The sequence below is a fragment of the Lemur catta genome, chromosome 24 (genome assembly GCF_020740605.2).
Source record: "Lemur catta isolate mLemCat1 chromosome 24, mLemCat1.pri, whole genome shotgun sequence".
Taxonomy (NCBI): domain Eukaryota; kingdom Metazoa; phylum Chordata; class Mammalia; order Primates; family Lemuridae; genus Lemur; species Lemur catta.
Window position 1 is genome coordinate 11,440,147 of NC_059151.1, and position 18,853 is coordinate 11,458,999.

General features: G+C 37.2%; 1 protein-coding gene across 1 annotated transcript in view; it reads left to right on the plus strand.

Moving 5' to 3' along the window:
* The window catches only part of METAP1 (methionyl aminopeptidase 1), a 53,258-nt gene that overhangs the window by 17,379 nt on the left and 17,026 nt on the right, over positions 1 to 18,853 (plus strand). Inside the window, exons 2-8 of the mRNA XM_045536863.1 lie at positions 2,892 to 2,943; positions 8,158 to 8,270; positions 9,451 to 9,511; positions 13,348 to 13,439; positions 14,757 to 14,840; positions 16,957 to 17,095; positions 18,590 to 18,721. Coding sequence (XP_045392819.1) covers positions 2,892 to 2,943; positions 8,158 to 8,270; positions 9,451 to 9,511; positions 13,348 to 13,439; positions 14,757 to 14,840; positions 16,957 to 17,095; positions 18,590 to 18,721 — 673 coding nt within the window. The remainder of the gene's footprint in view (positions 1 to 2,891; positions 2,944 to 8,157; positions 8,271 to 9,450; positions 9,512 to 13,347; positions 13,440 to 14,756; positions 14,841 to 16,956; positions 17,096 to 18,589; positions 18,722 to 18,853) is intronic.

The window sequence follows — 18,853 nt, forward strand, 5'->3', positions numbered from 1 at the left end:
AGCTTCACAGCGGTCACGCGGGGCCCAGGCTTCTGAGGGCGTCCTGTTGTTCTGTGGGCACACAGCTGCTGCTTTGCCCCGGCAGCTCTGCTGGCTTTGAAGCCGGAAGCAGGGATATGGCAAAGAGCAGAAAACGCGTATCAGGTGAACCTACCTGTTTTCTAAGAAGCTTTCCAGAAGCCCCACCCACAACTGGCTTTACCTTTTGTTGTCCAGACTAGGTCAACATGGCCACCTACATGATCAGGGAGGCTGAGAGTGTTTTTAGCTGGGTGCCTTTCAACTCCAGTGGTGGTGGGACTGTGCTGGTGTTAAGGAAAGGGGAGGATGGCCATGGAGCATGCAGTTTGCAGTCTGTTCCAGAAGGTAGTAATGAAAGCAGTTTGCATTTCCATCTACAACTAGAAAAAGCTTTGTGTATGTGATCACGTTAATCTGCATTTATTCCCCAACATACATTGAGGGCCTTGCAATGCCAGGCATGGTGGGGAGTATTAGAGTATGTGCTAGACCTCATGTTACCGCTTTTGTATGCATTGTTTGTGTTGTCTCATTTAATCTGCTATATTACCTTCTCCAGGAGACGACAGATCACATTATAGGTGGTCTCAATCTCACTTAACAGGTGAGGCAGCCGAGAGTCCAGGAGAGTGGTTATTATCATCATTTCCTAGATTTGAAGATAGAATTTTAGAAGTTATAATGGTGTAGGTAGCATGTGGTGGAGCTTAATCAGACCCATATTCTCTAGCTCCACATTTGGTGCTAACCTGATGCTTTGAATGCGTGTGCGCACACACACACACACACACACACACACACACACACACACAGTAAAGCAGCGAGAGAGCGTGGCTTTCGGTCAGGTAACCCTGGGTTGGAGTGCTGGTTCTGCCAGTTATGGTTCTGCTCTGATAGACAAATTACTTCGCTTGTGTGCGCTTAAGTTTTGTCATTCCTGTTGTGGGAATAATGCCATCTGCCTTTTTGTGAGGATTAAATGAGATGGTGCAAATATTCCGTGAATGATACCTGTCACAGTTACCGTCACTGTCGTCTTCATCGTTAGGGTTTGACGCTGCCTTTTCCTTTCTTGTTCTGCGTGGTGCGGCAATACTGAAGACATCGCTTACTCCCGTTTTAGTTACTGGGACTGTCAGTCACAATATCCTCTTGTGGCAGAATCATAGATACCTGTTTCTGTGCCAGTTTCTTATAACTGTAGGATGGGGGAGGAACTGCTCTTTTTGCCAGTTTGACAACAGGTACAGACTCTGTTTTATCTCCTGTACTAGTTTTCTGTAGTTGCCTTAACAAATTACCACAAACCTGGTGGCATAAAACAACACAAATTTACCGTCTTCCAGTCCCGTAGGTGAGAAGTCTGACAAGGGCTCAGCAAGAGCCAGGTGCGGAGAGGTCTGTGCTCCTCTCCGGGTGGGGGCGAGAAGCCATTTCCTTGTCCTCTCCGCGTTTGAGAGGCTGCCACGTTCCTTGGCTGGTGACCAGCTGCCTCCATCTTTAAGGCCAGCATCTCTGTGACCCTGTTTCTGTCCTGACGTCACTCTCTGACTCGTTCTTCTGCCTTTCTCTTCCACCGTGTAAGGACCTTGTGATTACCTTGTGCCCGTCTCACGGTCAGCCGAGAAGCAACCTTAAACCCTCTGTCATGTAACCAATCACAGGTTCCGCGGGTTCTTTCTCAGGATGAGGACACGGACATCTTTGAGGGGCCATTGTTCTGCCTGCTGCACTTTCCACCCTCCACAGAAGACTCAGCTCACCTTTAGCTTCAAAACTGACAACTCTCTAATGTTGTGGATACCTCTTTATACGTTTGAAGATTGTCCAGGTTGTACATTGTAGTAGGAAGGGATAGGTGTGACCTGCATTTTCTTGACTTCACGATTGCATACAGGGAGGTCCAGGGAACGCAGTGAACACGCTGGCCCAGGAGGGACAGACCGACCCTTCAGGGGTGCAGCGTGGTTTGATTGCTGCGTAATCCTGGGGATTTCTTTCCCTCTTTTTAGCTTTTGTCTTCTCCATGTCTTATTTTATGTCTGGAAAGATAAAACATTTGTAGGAATTTGTTGATTTTTCTTAACATTTTTTAATGATTTGAGTAACTTTGAACTGTTTGAAGAAGAGATTATAAAAATCAAAGCATAAATAAGATTTATGTTCAGTTGAATTACTTTTCTACTTTATTACTTGAGTTCTTTACTTGACCTCAGTTTATTACTTGAATTCATTTTCCCAGTTTGTTACTTCTTAGTAGTGGCTGAAATATGTTACATGAACATATTTTCCAAAATGAAAGGTCGTCTTTTCAGTTATTCATTCTGATCAGTCAGGTACTTACTGGAACCTACTATGCCAGGCACTCTGGCTCTGGGCAAATGTGGTAAACTTCCTACAGTCCTTCCCTCACCCAGCTTACAGCTTTAGGGCTGTGGCATATGGTAAGCATAGCAGCTGCTCAGGTGGATGGTATGATTTTAGTGTGTGTATGACCGATTGGGAATCTAACTACTGCAAAAATGTTCTTTGTGATTTTTCCAGTGTATGATTGATTGAGTAATGGCTCTTTTCAAATACTTAAATAATATGGTGACATAAAATTGAAATATGACTATTTAACATACAGGGTTCTTGGTTATTTGAAGTAAAGTTTAGATTAATGACTTTTTGAAGTGAAATTTTGAATAGGCCTAATTTCTTAAGCTTTTCCCAAATATTTAATTTGCACAGTAACAGATTTTGGGTTTTGCAAATAAAGTTTCCAATAACTATTCCAGTAAGTTTCCAATAACTATTATATGCAATGTTTCTTAAAATGTTTCTAATTAAGGAAGGCCTGACATTCATTTTCTTTTTTGTTCTTTTAGGAATGTTTTAAGGGAAGTTGGGCTACTCACAAGTTACTACATAAGAAAGCAAGTAAGTGAAATCACATATTTTTATATTATTTGTCTTAGATGTAGCTTTTGTGCCAAAAAATAAGAATTCTTCAAATCCTGAAAGTGTATATGTGAATGTTCTGAAAGTATAATTCTGAAAGCTAGAATTACGACGCATTTTTAATTGTCTGTGATATATAATCATGTAAATAAAATTTGGTGAGTAATATCTGTGTTGCTCTTGTGTCACATATTTAGCGTGAACACGCAGGTAGCTGTTGGAACAGGTGGCTCTCACTTGAGCAGCACCTGGTCGCTCCCCTCATCTCGTACCCTCTCGTCTTTGCTAGAAGTGGTTGGGTATTGTAGGCAGGGGACTGTGAGTTACTTGGTTTCATTTAGCCAGATCCCTTTGGCTTTTGTTTAGTTTCAAATTATATTGCTTTTTCTACTCAAAATTATATTACCTTGTTTCTTGGTGTTTTAATGTTATTACCTACAATCTAATTTTTAATTTTCTTTTTGGAAGTTACTGTGTGTGACATCACAAAGTAAAACTTTCGGCTGCTTCTTAGCTATATCGCTGTCAGTCACACTGATGGAACTGTGATTCAAGTGGCCTTTCCTGTTCCACCTAATTTGTCCCATAAATTCGTGTCGTTAGTGTGGTTTATTTAAGCCAGTTTGGAGATTGACAAGGGCTTAGAGTGTTGCCATCCTGATGGGTGACGGCTTGGCAGACAGCACGTGGCTCTTAGTGTAATGTTTGATCTTGGTTTCTTGTATTCATCTCCTTGTGTATTTTTTAGGTGTTAGCTGATTTAGTGAAGTTTTATAGATTGTTTTTACCAACACAAATCTAACTGAGGTCAGCCAAACCACCATTTGAGGGAAAAGGAAATAAAATTTTTAAAAGATGTATTTTCTGTGGTTGTGTGAGGTGATGTCTACATTCGATTGCAGGCCAGGCTGCTGTGGGAGGAAGTGTGGTCAGGGAGGAAAAGTGATGTGGAGAAGTGTAAGTTGATCAAAGCATAAAAGACAGGATTTATTGATTTTGATTTGTTGCCTCAAATTAAAGTGTAGAGCTGGGTTTAAATAATGCCATTTAACTTGATTCACCCACACATTACATACTGCATTTATAATGTTTTAGGCACTTTGCAGAGCTCTTTGAGCCATTTAGTAGCATTTTATACCCAGGAAGGTAAAGCATCGGGAAGTACAAAGGGTTGAGGTTAAACAGTATGTTAGTAAAAGAGCTTAGAATAGGTCTTTACCGCAGGTTTGCCAACTCATTGAAGTGTCCTGTTTATTTGAAACTTGCTATCTAAGGGCAGAGCTCTTTCATTTTGACCTACTCTACAAGGGAATTAAACAGCAGGTGTTACCTGTGTAAAAAGAACATAATTACTACAACACTGGACTTAGGCTATTTGGATTTTACTTACACCTCTAGTACTTCTTGTAGATGGTGCCCTCTTGGATCCTTTGGGGTGATTTTCTTCAGTGGGTGAGCCTGATGTTCTTAATCCCCAGGGGCTGTGTTGGCGAGAGAGAGCCCTCAGCTGGCCAGCCCTGTGTCTCTCCACACCCTGATATATTGACCCCACATACACCTTTGTGGGTGGCGGGTCCTAGAGGAGGGGGTGGTGCGGGGAAGGGCACTGGGGAAAAGGAACGCTGGGCTAGGAGGGAACCAGGGCATCTTAGAAGTCAGCATTTTATTCCAAGAAACAATAGTGAGATAACATCTAGCAAGCAGTTCTTGTCATGAAGATGATACACTGAGGCTTTTTCAAGTGTAATGTGTACTAATCTCTGATTAAGAATGCCTGATTCACATCTGTGCTCATGTGGGATATTGGTCTATAATTTGCTTTTAATGTCATTGACTGGTTATGGTATTGGAGCAATTCTGGTCTCAGGAAATAAAATAAGAAATATTTCCTCTCCTATTTTCTGGAAGAGATTGTGTGGAATGGGTATTATTTCTTTCTTAAATGTTTGGTAGAATTCACCAGTGACACATCTGGATCTGGAGTTTTCTAGATTGAAGAAATTTAATTTTTTGTGCAGGCTGTAGGAAATTTTCAAGTGTGACAAGGGCAGAATTTATTTTTTATGTGTCATAGTAAAGAAGACCAGTCAGACTGTAAATCCCTTAATTAAAATTACAAGCACGTATGCTGATTCTTGGGTGCAAAGTGTACTTAGGCAGCATTTACTTTTAGTCTGATCTCTATATCTATAGTTCCTTACCTCTCTAGACTGTATTATTCTACACTTTTTAATTTATCACTGACATATTACATGTGTTTTTTTTTTGTCTCTCATTTTCTTGAAGTAAAAGGTGGAAGAATTTGATAGATATCTTTTGGATAGACAAAAATATGATAAAATCTCCATTTAATATAAGAACCCTAAAGAATACTTTCTCTTCTCCTCCCTACCCCTCCACATGAATGTGCTTGAAAATGTCATGTAACATGTCAGAACTGGCTCCACCGAGCTTTGTGACCATGGATTGCTCTAAGCCTCCCCTCCAAAATGCTGAAATCATAGGTTTGTTGTGAGGATTAAATAAGCAAATCCATGTACAGTGCTTGGCATGTGTACCATACATAGTCAGTGCTCGGCAACTAGTTATCATCTCTGGAAGAACTGAGTCAGATTTTGATTAGGAAATCCTGTCCCAGGCAAAGCTTAGACAGGTGCAGTTATTTTGCGTCAGCTGACTAGAGGAGGCAGCCTGCATCGAACCTATTGAAGAGTAAAGCCTGGATGTGTCATGAACTTGGGGCCAGACCTTGCAGGTATCAGGTGCTCATTGACACAACCTGCGTCCTACCTGGGCCTCTACTGCATTGTGATATTTGAAAGCTTAGGGGTGTGTATTTACAAGAACCTGTGCTTTCACAGCGTTCTTAAAAAGACCAGTTATTATGCAATTTTGCCACCAACTTCAGCTCAGTTCAGATTAGATGACTTATGTGTCTAGCATTTTGAAGGCTCAGGTCAAATTGATCCTAAAATGTAACCTAACTTTTTAAGTGTATATTTCCACAAGTAAATTATACCTAGAGATTAGAAAAGAACTTGCCATATTTTAACCTTGTCTAGATAGCTTTTGGGCTATATTATAATACTTGTCTGCTTTCCATTCTCTTTTGAGTATAGATTGTGGACAGGTAGGAATTTAGATCAACAGGAAGCCTTGAAAGATTTTACACCCTTTCCTGCTCCCTCCCCAGCAGTGTGTTAAAGCAAAAAACCTGCATCTTGATTGCTATTCTGTCCGAGGTTTCAGGAGAAAATTATCCTTGAGGTTCATGTTTCAGACAGAATCACTTAATGCAATTCATCGCTGAAGCAGGCTCAGGTGGCCTCCATTTGGAACTGTTTCCTGTTATGTTTGACCCTAGTGGCAATGAATGGAGTCCATTTCTGTCCTGTGATGAGAAGCAGTTTTCCTGTTGATGTTAAAATTCACAGTGGCTTTCTTGAACTCCAGAGGGGAGAAAGATATTTAAACTTCAGTAGCATACCCTCTTTTCTATTCCTTTACTTTATGTGTAATAGTATAAATGCGTTCTCCTCCAAAGTAATGTGAATGGATTTTCTGTCTTTTGCATTCTTGTCAATTGTACCTCAAGGGCTTTTCCATCCAAAGTTGGCCACATTAGGCCGGGCGCGGTGGCTCACGCCTGTAATCCTAGCTCTGGGAGGCCGAGGCGGGTGGATCGCTCAAGGTCAGGAGTTCGAGACCAGCCTGAGCAAGAGTGAGACCCCGTCTCTACCAAAAATAGAAAGAAATTATCTGGCCAACTAAAAATATATATACAAAAAAATTAGCCGGGCATGGTGGCTCATGCCTGTAGTCCCAGCTACTCGGGAGGCTGAGGCAGTAGGATCGCTTAAGCCCAGGAGTCTGAGGTTGCTGTGAGCTAGGCTGATGCCACGGCACTCACTCTAGCCCGGGCAACAAAGTGAGACTCTGTCTCAAAAAAAAAAAAAAAAAAAAAAAACAAAGTTGGCCACATGCTCTTAGGAGGGAGCACTGGACTGGAACTGGCATCCTTGTATCACTGCCATTGCCTCGGTTTCCTCTTCTGTAAGATAAGGAAATTAGCCTCTATTGTCTTTAAGAGTCTCTCTAGCTTAACATTATATGATTGCATCTACTTTCCCTCATTTTGTATGTTAAATGGATCGTTTAAGGAGGCAGTTTTGTTTTCTTCATACATTTGTAAAATTAGTTTGAAGTCCGACTTTTAAAGCCTATATCCCAGCAGTATTCCTAGGGGGAAAAATAAAACTTGTGATAACATGACAGTAATCAGGAAAAGACCTGTGTGCATGGGGAGGTGTCTAGGTCAGTCCTTGGTCTGGGAGGGACTTGGATTCCTGCTGTTTAAAGTCTTAAGTTAGTGCTTTCATTTTAGTGGAAGTTAGTACTTTGTGGATAAGAAGTGTGTTCAGTGTGCTGACATCAGACACCTCAGGCTCTGTTCTGTGAGAACAGGATTCTTAGGTGCATTTTAGTAAAATAACGTTATATATTAATAACTAAAATGAATGTGTATGTGTGATTATTAATTTCTCTACTGAGTTTTCAGTAACTTTCAACAGATTGTTTCCTCCCCTCATCTTTGCATTTTTCCTGCCTCCTCCTATTTCCCCTTTCTGAAAAGAGGCCAGTGATGGTCATAATTGAAATAATGACTTGAAAGCCATTCATCAGCTAAGTGGAAAAGAATTATTTTTTATTTTAAATTTCCTTTGGGCTTACTTAGGACCTGTTCTTTTAGTAAGAATACAATTCATTTGTAACACCTGATCTCAGTTGGGAAGGTTCTGCTAGGGCTTATATTTTATATATTAAAATGAGCTTCCTATAAGCTGACATTGTAGTAGCAAGAATGCATGTAGCATTTACTTGAGAAAAGCAGTCTACCAGCTAGCTGTTATTGTTTGATATTATGTAAAAACACAGAATATGTTTCGATCAGGTTTTTTCTTCCAAGACCCTTAGATCTAAAAGGAGTTACAAACATTGTGAATATAGCAGTAAAGCAATAGCTTTGGTGATTTATGTTAGAGGGGAAGTTTGCTGGATTTTTGTGCCTGGGGTCTTCAGCTTGGATTTAAAACAAGTTAATTAAAGTATCCTGCTGCTCAGTAGCTTGACCACTGGAACATTCCCTTCTCTCTCTCTCCCTCTTTCTCTCACATCTATCCATCCATCTCTCAGAAGATGAAAAGGCAAAGAGAGAAGTGTCTTCCTGGGCTGTAGAAGGTGATATTAACACTGACCCGTGGGCAGGTTATCGGTATACTGGTAAACTCAGACCGCATTATCCACTGGTGAGTAAATAAGGTAATAAGAATTTAACGTTACGATTTTCAGTTCCCTAAAAATGATACTTGTAATTTATATTCCAATAATGAAGCATATAAGCAGGATTAAGTTTGCAAAGGAACTTGCATTCTGGCTCTTCATCTCTTATGGTGCATTATTTGGGAGCTTATAGGAATAACTGGCAATCATGGAAGAACTGGAAAAAAATTTAAATGAATGACTAAAACTTTTTTAATTTTTAAAGAGTATGGGGTCAGGTGGAATAGCTGTTTTGTGACCAGCATGATGGTGTTATATACAGTGGTTCCTTGGTACACCCCCACCCGGTCCCCCACCCCTGTGCAGAAACCAAAATCTGCTGATGCTCAGGTCCCTTAAAGTCAACCTTCGGTACCCACGGTTGTGCATCCGTGGATTCTGCGTCAGTGGACTCGGCCGACCGTGGATAAATATTTTCCATCCGCAGCTGGTTGAATCCAGGATGCGGAGCCTGCAGATACAGGGCCTGATTGTGTTACACTTCTCTGAAGTTTTTTTATTGTGATGTATTTCTACCTTAATTTAGACATGGCTTTTCTGCACTTTTTTCCCTTCCTATGTTCTTGGCAGGTAGGAGTCTCAGTTTTAACCTAGGTATTCACTCAATTTGACATCTATTTGTCATCCTTAAACATTTAAATTCTCTTTACTGATGATTTTCTTTTAATAAAGGGAATATATTTTGAATTTTAAAAATTTGGAAATGATTTCAGTGGATCTGAAATGGAAAGGAAAACAAAATTAATAAAAAAAATTTGGAAAATTTTATAAAACATAAAGTCTCCTTAATCCTACCTTCCAGAGATAATGACTAGGGTTGGTATATATTGACTTTGAGACGTTTTATTGCTGTTGTTAGCTTGCCAGTTTGGAACAACATGGACACCTTGTGGTCTATATCTAATCTGAAATCCTTAGTGGCCTTGACCACTTTCCCCTTTATTAAATATCCTAAGAAAGGGTTGGCATTAATGCTAAGAGAGCTTAATTTAGTGAAATAGATAGCTATTATGATATTTAAATTGTCATTTAAAACTTTTTTCATTCAAAAACTTCTGAATGAACTTTTTTAGTGTTTTTTCCTCAATTTTTCGTATTTATTTATTTTAGTAAATCAGTTTTAACTAGCCTCTTTGATGTTTTCAGATGCCAACAAGGCCAGTGCCAAGTTATATTCAAAGACCAGATTATGCTGATCATCCCTTAGGTAAGTTCTGCTCTTCTGATTCTTCATTTTTCCATTTGTGAGCTTGATGATTACTGCAAAGGGAAGGATTGCTTTTCTTACAGAAATCTTTCAGTGCTGGGCTTCTAATAAACGTAAACATTGTGTTTTCAGGCCGTATTCGAACATTTAAGGGAATTAAAAATTCTTTCCCCTCATCAGAAATCTACCCAGTTCTGAAAATATTGTTTATGTAGCTGTTAAAGACTGCATTCAAAAATAATACTATATTTGTGCTGTTACATCAACTTCCAGATTAAAAACAGTTTTGATTTTTAACATGTTCTACCTAAATTAAACATCATCTATTTAGATAAAAGTAGGTTGTAAAGGCCTGAGTGAGTGCCTGAGTGAAGACTTTGGACTGTAGCAGTAGTAGAAATAGTAATGATGGTGGTGATGATTCTGTAATAGTAACTGGTATTTGTTCTTGGTTAACTATGTGTCAGGCACTGTGCTAAGTTCTTTGCCATGTGTCACTCCATTTAACACTTTCAACACTCCTGAGGTAGGTTCTGTTGTCGTCTCCATTTTATAGATGATTATAGTGAGACATCCAGAGAAGATAGGTGATTGGTAGAACAAGTCAATGGAGTAGTCTCTGACCTTAGGGCTTGTACACATGATTTAAATTAGGCTATCTGAAATGACTGATTTTGCTGTCAAAAATGGTTGAATATTAGCAGTTTCATGTGGTTTAATCTAGGAAGCTAAGCTACCTTTGCTTTGTCTAAGAAGTGGAGAGCTTTATTAAATTCTTATGGATATAATTGTAAAATTTAGTTAAACCTCACTGTTACAGATACATTGAAGGAAAAGACAATCTGAATGATAGAAGACTGTTAAGGGTGTATGAATATTATTGCTCTATTTAATATTCTTAAGTATGATATTAACTTGGATTTTTAAAAATCTACATAAACAAGGTAAATTCTAATAGAATAAAATGTTATGCAGTGAAAAGTTAGTCCTCCTCCTTAGAGGTAACTCCTATTACCAGTTTCTTGCAGAACTTTAAAGAGTTATGCTGTGTGTGTGAACACATTAGAGCGCCACCTCCGCCCACGTTTATACACTAAGAGAACAAACTGTACACACCTTGCTGTGCTCTCTTAACATGCCTTGGAAATATTGTAAGCCCATATAAAGCAAACCCTTTCTTTTTAGTGACTGAAGTATTCCATTGTGTAGATGTATCATAATTTATTAAACTAAACGCCTACTAATGGATGTTTAGATTATTTCCAGGTTTTTGCTTCTACCAGTTTGCAGTAACTGTTTTTGTATCTTTGTCTGTGTTTGAGAGTATTTTTGTAGGTTAATAGCTTTAAGTAAAATAGGTGAATCAAAAGATACGTACATTTTTGATTTTGAGAGTTAGTATAGATTTCAGTGATTTTTGCCAATTGTTATCTCCATTAAAAACGTAAGGGAATCTCTTTTCTCTTCTATCTGCCCCAGCATAGTTCGTTATCAAGGTTTATGATCTTTGCTAATCTGAAACATGAAAAATGGTATTTTGCTGTTATTTTAATTTGCATTTTAAAATTATGGGTAAGGTTGAGCATCCTTGTATATGTTAAAAGTCATTTGTGGTTTTTTTCCCTTTTGAATTGTCTATTCATATCCGTTACCTTTTTTCCCCTGTTAGGTTACTAATTTTTTCCATATTATAAATGTTCTTTCTATATTAAGGAAAATGATCCTTTGATGTATGTGCTAAAAATGTTTTTTCCCAATTGACCATTTATATTTTGATACTATAAAAATCTATCAGTGTTTTCTTTTAAGATGTGTATGGTTTTATGACTTAAAAAAACCTTTCTGGTTCAAGAAGTTATAAAATTATTTTCCTGTGTTCTCTTCCATTATTTTTATGGTTTCAGTCTTTTTGTGTGTATGATAAAAATTTGTGATCTAGCTGAAGCTTATGTAGTATTGGGAGTTAAATAGGGGTGCAACTTAATTTTTTTCTCAGAATAATACCTGGTTATCACATCACTGGTTATTTAAAAAGTCAATCTTTTCCTTATAGATTTGAAATGCGACCTATGTCATTATGTTACATTCTCATATTTCTTTGGGTTTGGTTTTGGATTCTGTTCCGTTTCATTAACCCATTTGTCTAGTCATGTGCTGTTGCCAAACTGTCCTAGCTATGCAATGTTGTAATATTTGGTAGGCCTTGTTGCCCCCACCTTTCCTCTTTTTCAGAATTTTCCTGGCTATTCTTGCATGTTTGTTTTTCCATGTGAAATTTAGAATCAGCTTGTCTGGTTACCACAATTATCCTGTTGGCATTTTTTATTGGGATAGTATTAAATTTATAGATTAATTTTGGAAGAACTGGCACCTTTACAGTATTGAGTCTTCCTATCCAAGAACAGGGTATGTTTTTCTATCTTATTTACGTTTCTTTTTATGTCTTTCAGTAGTGTTCTCAGATTTTCTTCATATGTGTCTTTAAGTTTATTCTGAGTACATTCCTTTTGGTTATTTTTGTGAATCGTATCTTCTGTATTTTTTAGCTCATTATATGTATATGGGAAAGTTATTTATTTCATTATATTTACCTTATAATCTGTCAACTTGCTGAATTCTTACTTCTAGACATTTACCAGATGATTCTTTTGTTTAGGGGTGTATGATCATACTTGAAATTGATAAGAATTTTGTCTTTTCTTTTCTAATTTTATACTTATTTCTTTTTCTTATTTAATTGTATGTGCTAGTAGTATTGCCAGAACATTGTTAAATAATAGGGCTGATGGTGGGCATTCTGTGATGTCGGTTCTTGGTTTGAGATTTATATTAATATTTATCATGTTAAGGTGGTAGCTGGTCATGTTATCAGAATTGTCTTTCTTTTTCAATGATCATTTATTTGGTTTTCCTTCCTTAATTTATGACTGTGATGAGTTAGATAAATAGATTTGCTAATATTGAATTATTCCTGCCTTCTTGATATGAATCTCACTTAACTCACGGTGTATTATGTGTTTATTGGATTCTGTTAGTTAATATTTTATTTGGCCATTACTATTTACAAACAAGATTAGTTGGTGATTGTGTTATTTTTGTCAGATTTTGAATAATTGCTATACTGGCTTTATTACTTTTAAATTCATGTAAAATTTGAATTAAGTAACAAATGTTATTATTGAAATTTCGTTCTTAGGGTAGTATTTTTTAAACTTTTTTTGACCATGACCCAGAGTGAGAAACGGATTCTATAACATGACCTTCATATGTGCATGTACATATAAATTAACAAGAGTTTCACAGCAGCACTTATTCTGCATAATATAATCTATCGTTTTCTATTCCATATATTTACTTTTTGAAAAATGTTAGTTGTAGCCCACCAAAAGGTCACAGACGGCAGTTTGAAAGACATTGACTTAGGTTCCTGTTTCAAAAAATAGTGTAATTGACTCATCATTTGTTGCTCTATAGTTGCTTCATGAGATGATGACCATGAAAACAATTTGTCAGTTGTATGGTAATGTTCAAATATGATTTATTTACTGAACTTATTAGCACATTGCCTGGCATATAATAAGTACTGCATAAATATTGACTAATTTCTAATAGATCTGAACTTTGTTCTTTAGAATTTTTTCTCCAATTTGTTTAGCACATTTTCTTTTCATGTTGAAAATATTTTGAAAATAATCTAACCTGGATCGCACTAGATTATGAAATACAATTGTGTGAAACAGTGAGACTTGACTATTACTATGCCATCAGGGATATAATTATGCTAATAAATACTCTTTCCATTCATTTTAGTTTTACTTACCAATTTTCTATTCCAGGAATGTCTGAATCTGAACAGGCTCTTAAAGGTACTTCGCAAATTAAATTACTCTCATCTGAAGATATAGAAGGGATGAGACTTGTATGTAGGGTAAGAGCTTTTTTTTTTTTCCCCCATGAAGCAGTACATGTTCAAGTAGTACTTAGACACAAAGTCAGTGATTTGCTCACTGATAAAGGTGTCAAATGTTACATTGTAAGACTATGTATGACTAGTCATACTTATTTTTCATTAAACTATTGTTAGCATATAATTTTAGCCAATAATTCTTTAATACTTAAATAGCCTATTGGAAAATTAATTTGGTAGGTAATCTGTATTTAGATGACAATCGTTTTCTTGTCCCCTTTGGATTTCTTTTTAAGAACCAGGCTTTTATGATACTTTGTCATGTTATTTTCCACAAATTGTCATCACATAGGACAAAGTTTAAGGCTTATAGAAGTAACACTAAAGGTCCTGTTGTGAAGTACCTATGATATATGGTAGCAGTGGTTGTGCTTTAACAGATGAACTCACGAATTTCTATTTTTCTAAAGAAAAATAATTGATATATTGATACTCTTCATTTAGATGTGATTTTTAAGATTTTTATGCAGTGCTTTAAAAGTGATTTGATATTGATTTTCTTGGATCATCTAGAAAACTTTATATCCCTTTCACTTATTTGCTCTGATTCTTTGAGGATATTCATTCTTTTTTTTTTTTTTTTTTTTTGAGACAGAGTCTCACTTTGTTGCCTGGGCTAGAGTGAGTGCCGTGGCGTCAGCCTAGCTCACAGCAACCTCAGACTCCTGGGCTTAAGCGATCCTCCTGCTTCAGCCTCCCGAGTAGCTGGGACCACAGGCATGTGCTACCATGCCTGGCTAATTTTTTCTATATATATTTTTAGTTGTCCAGATAATTTTTATTTCTGTTTTTTAGTAGAGACGGGGTCTCGCTCAGGCTGGTCTCGAACTCCTGACCTCGAGCCATCCACTCGCCTCGGCCTCCCAGAGGGCTAGGATTACAGGCGTGAGCCACTGCGCCCGGCCAGAGGATATTCATTCATTTATTCTTTTATTTCCTTCCACCCTACCCCATTATAGATAAATGTGTGAAGACTCGGTGTCCACAATTGATTATTATTTAGATTACTTAGGATATACATTTTCATATAGAAATCAGTTAAGCTTACTTATTAAGCTATTTGCTAGTTAGCTAATTATTATATAAAATTTACATATACTTATATATTTATTTATGTATTTATATATTATATATTATATTTATATATCTTATAAATTATAAATGTTAAATGAAGAGTCATTTTATTAATCTTCCACAAAATCTAAGACAGTCCAGAAGATACACATTTCTGTTTGTATTTCATTTCTTTTGAATATATCAAGTATTCCTTTTTTACAGCTTGCTAGAGAAGTTTTGGATATTGCTGCTGGGATGATTAAACCAGGTGTAACTACTGAAGAAATAGATCATGCTGTACACTTAGTAAGAACTTTACTTTTTTACTTTGGGAAAAAATTTTCACATTATTAAATGTTTTAGACTTCAAAATTAAGGAAACGTAACAATGTCTAAAGTAACCTGGTTGAGCTAACTTGAATGGAAAACATTCAATAGTCCTTATTCCCGTCTCTAAGTATCTGTAATAGTAAGGTCTGAGGTGAGCTTGAAACATTTGGTTCTGAGAGCTCACGTTTCATAAGCATTTCACTTCAGCTTTTATAAAATGATCAATTTTATCAGTGCTTTAATTAAATCATGCCACTACATACATCAAATACTCTGAAATAAAAGAATATGACTTCTGAAGCTAGATTAGTAGAAACAAATGTTCCCTTTCATATCCACAGTAACAGGGTAATAAATAGTCTAGATAAATATTTATAGTAAATATGATATGTGTTTTTTAAAATATAAAGATTGCCTGTCCATCAAAGAGAGACCATAAGACTTTAGTAGATGAGGGCACACATAGGAGCAGATTGTTCACAAAATGAGACTGATAACTAGTTAATACAGCATGAGGGTAATGGAGCAGACTTGTCCTGGTAATCCAACACATGCAAATTATAAAGACCTAGTAAATCAGCAGAGTGTTTTTAGAGATGTTTATGTCCAACTTGTGTGGGGATGACGAAACTGGCCGCTTTGCGCGGTGGTGGCATTGCACATGGGGGCCGTCCTCTTGTAAGGATTTGAGAATGTGTCTTGAGCTATGGAGATGTTTGTAAATTTTTTTATTCAGAATTTTATAAATCCTGATTTGGGGATATTGCTCCATATGTTAGTATAAAATGCGGAGCTTGCAGTAATAGTATTTTGAGTGCTTCCTGGGAGCCAGGTGCTCTTTTAAGTTCTTTTACATTAACTCATTTAGTCTCCCCAGCAGCCTCTAGAGGGAGGTACTGTTATCTCTATTTTGTAGATAAGGAAACTGAGGAAGAGAGAGATTAAATTGTCCCAAGTTGCACAACTTGTAAGTGACGGAGTTGACATTTTCAATCAAGACAGTCTGATTCTGTGTGCTCTCAACTGTTCTTTATACTGCTATAAGAAGTATAGAAGTTTCTCCCTAAATAAGGGAAAAGCCACAGGATGTGTAGTTATTAGTTGCAGGATTTTTTTTTTTAATTGAGGAAACTTCAAATTCATTTAGATTTCCAATAATAGTAGTATAATTATGCTAGTAGTATAATTGCTAGTAGTATAATTATGGTATATTTCACAAATGGTATTTTATGTAACCATTACAAAATTATCAGCCTAAAAACTGTGGCAATGTAGAACCAGAAATCCATATGCTGTCATTACCACTGTGTGAGAACATCCAAGTAAAATAAGGCTTATTATGGAAACAAGACCATTTTTTCTCTAAGAATTTCATTTTTGTTCCACTGAATGTAGTGATTAAAGTATTTCTGGAAGTACTTTACCATTTCTTAATTATCCTGGTATTCACTTTTTGGTCCCAGGGGTATAAGATTGTTTCTCTATTAGAAATTATAATTACATCAAAATGTTTGTTAATATTTACTTTAAATATTATCTGTGTACTTCAAATAACATAGTTTTCATAAGGAGCAGTTAATTCTAAAGTAACGTTTGTATGTTTATATACGGGTTGAATAACCCTTACCTGAAATGCTTGGTACTAGAAGTGTTTCAGATTTCAGATTTATTTGGATTTTGGAAGATTTGAGTTAGGCTTAACTTGTTGAGCATCCCTAATCTGAAAATTTGAAATCCAAAATGTGCTAATGAACGTTTCCTTCGAGTGTCATGTTGGTGCTCAGAAGCTTCAGATTTTGGAGCAGTTTGGATTCTCAGGTTAGTAATACTCAACCTGAATGTGAATTTGCTCTTCCTTTGCGAAATTACCAGTAAGATGGTTTGCATACAGTCTGTCTGACTGGCACAAACCCTGTTGTATAATGTTTAAGGTAATATCCACTACTGTTTCTAAAATAAAATACTAAATAAGTTCTTTATGGTAGCATCTGTTCAACTTTTTTCACACTTTTCAATTAATTCATTGAATATAGATTAAGTTTTTCTTTTTGCACATTCCAAATTATCTTCTCTGTGTTTTAATTTATTATAGGCATGTATTGGAAGAAATTGCTACCCTTCTCCCCTGAATTATTATAATTTCCCAAAGTCTTGTTGTACCTCGGTAAATGAAGTCATCTGCCATGGAATTCCAGACAGACGGCCCTTGCAAGAAGGTGATATTGTTAACGGTAAGAAATATGTAAGTGACTTTTGTCACCATGAGCAAAAAAACAACAAGGTTTGGGGAGTCTGTTAGTGACTTGTGTTTTTTCAACTTCCTGCACTTGAGACTTTTCCTATTTAAAATTCAATATCACTCTAAGTCTACAGAATCCTTTTCTTTATGGTTTTGTGCATGTTGCTTTTAACGTACTTCTAGTACGATGTGTGTGGTACAGCTTGTGTTTCTGTAACGCTTATTATCTCGTATGTGGTTGGTACCTAGGGGAAAGATGTCAGTGCAATGTGGAAGTGATGTTGAGTCTAGTGTGGTTTGTCTTATTGAAGTCCACTAATGGTTTTGAGGAGATCAGGGCAGGCTTTTTTACACACAAGGGGAAACCCTTAGTAATCCAGGAAGACCTTAAGAAAGAAGCTGAAAACCCTGCAGAAGTGCCTTTTTTGAGTGGAAGTGGCTTTAAAGACCGCTGTGTTAAGCTGGCTTGGGAGGCTGCAAGTGTGGGGAGAGAAGCTGCAGAGACATTGCCCTCTGTGATTAAAAACAATATTGATGGAGAAGGCTTCCTCAGAGAGTGTTTTTAATATTGATAAAATCAGTCTCTGTAGCAATCAGATATCTTAAAGGCCTTACATAAGGCGCAGAGAATTGACCATCTGTGATGCTGGCTGTGAATGATAGTGGAGATTTAACTGTGAAACTATTTTTATTAGAATTGTTACTGCTTTAGTTAGGGTATGTGTTTATAAAGTTCCATAGGTCTTGAGACCAACCCTGCTTTTCATATAAACCCTGTTATTTTTATTACATGTACGATGTCTCAGGTCTTTAAGGAATATATGTGTTGTGGTAGATCCAAAACACCTGTACTTCAATTTTGTGGGGTGCTTGAAATTCGTGGCTTAAAAATACTCTTTTAATGTGCTCTTTAGATACACATTTAGAGTATTACACTGGTATGGTAGTAACGTATTCCTGAACATTGGGACAAAGAGAGAGATGAATATTCACAAATAAAGTTGAATGGCAAATGAGTTTTTAAAATACAGTTCTAGAGCAGTGTAAGTTTTTCTATTTACCTATTTCCTAGGAAGAGGAAGAAACTCATTAGAGATGAGTGAAAATAGTATTTTGTATTTAATGTCAAAATGTAGCAGAGTCCTCAATTTAATGTTACTAACTTGGGTTATTTACCTTGGATGATTGTATCCTGCATATATTTTTCTTCTGCAAGTGATCTAGTTACCGTCAGAGTATAAACACCCACTGCCTGGCCTGCGCTGCGTGGCCGCGTTCCTGCTCTGACAGCGAGTGATACTAAACTCAGGCATTACGCTCAGGGAGTTTCTGTTGGGCACTTACTCTGTATCCGTTACTGTCTAGTTAGAGAATGCAGGAGTCACCTTTTTCATGAAGCTGCTTGATGCTGTCCTGTTGGAAAAACTGAATTCTATTTTGCGATGAAAATAAGTGTGGTCTTTATATCTGCACGTTTCTCTTGCAGTGGACATCACTCTTTATCGCAACGGTTATCACGGAGACCTGAACGAGACGTTTTTTGTTGGCGACGTGGACGAGGGAGCCCGGAAGCTCGTGCAGACCACGTACGAGTGCCTGATGCAAGCCATCGACGCAGGTCAGCGTCCGGGCTGGGCTCCCGGTGGCACTGCTGTGCACTGACGGGCCACCAACGACACAGCAGCGCAGTGCTGTGCGTCTTTGTACCTACCGGCTTCGCCTCCGCTCTGCCCGAGTCAGCCCTGGGTTT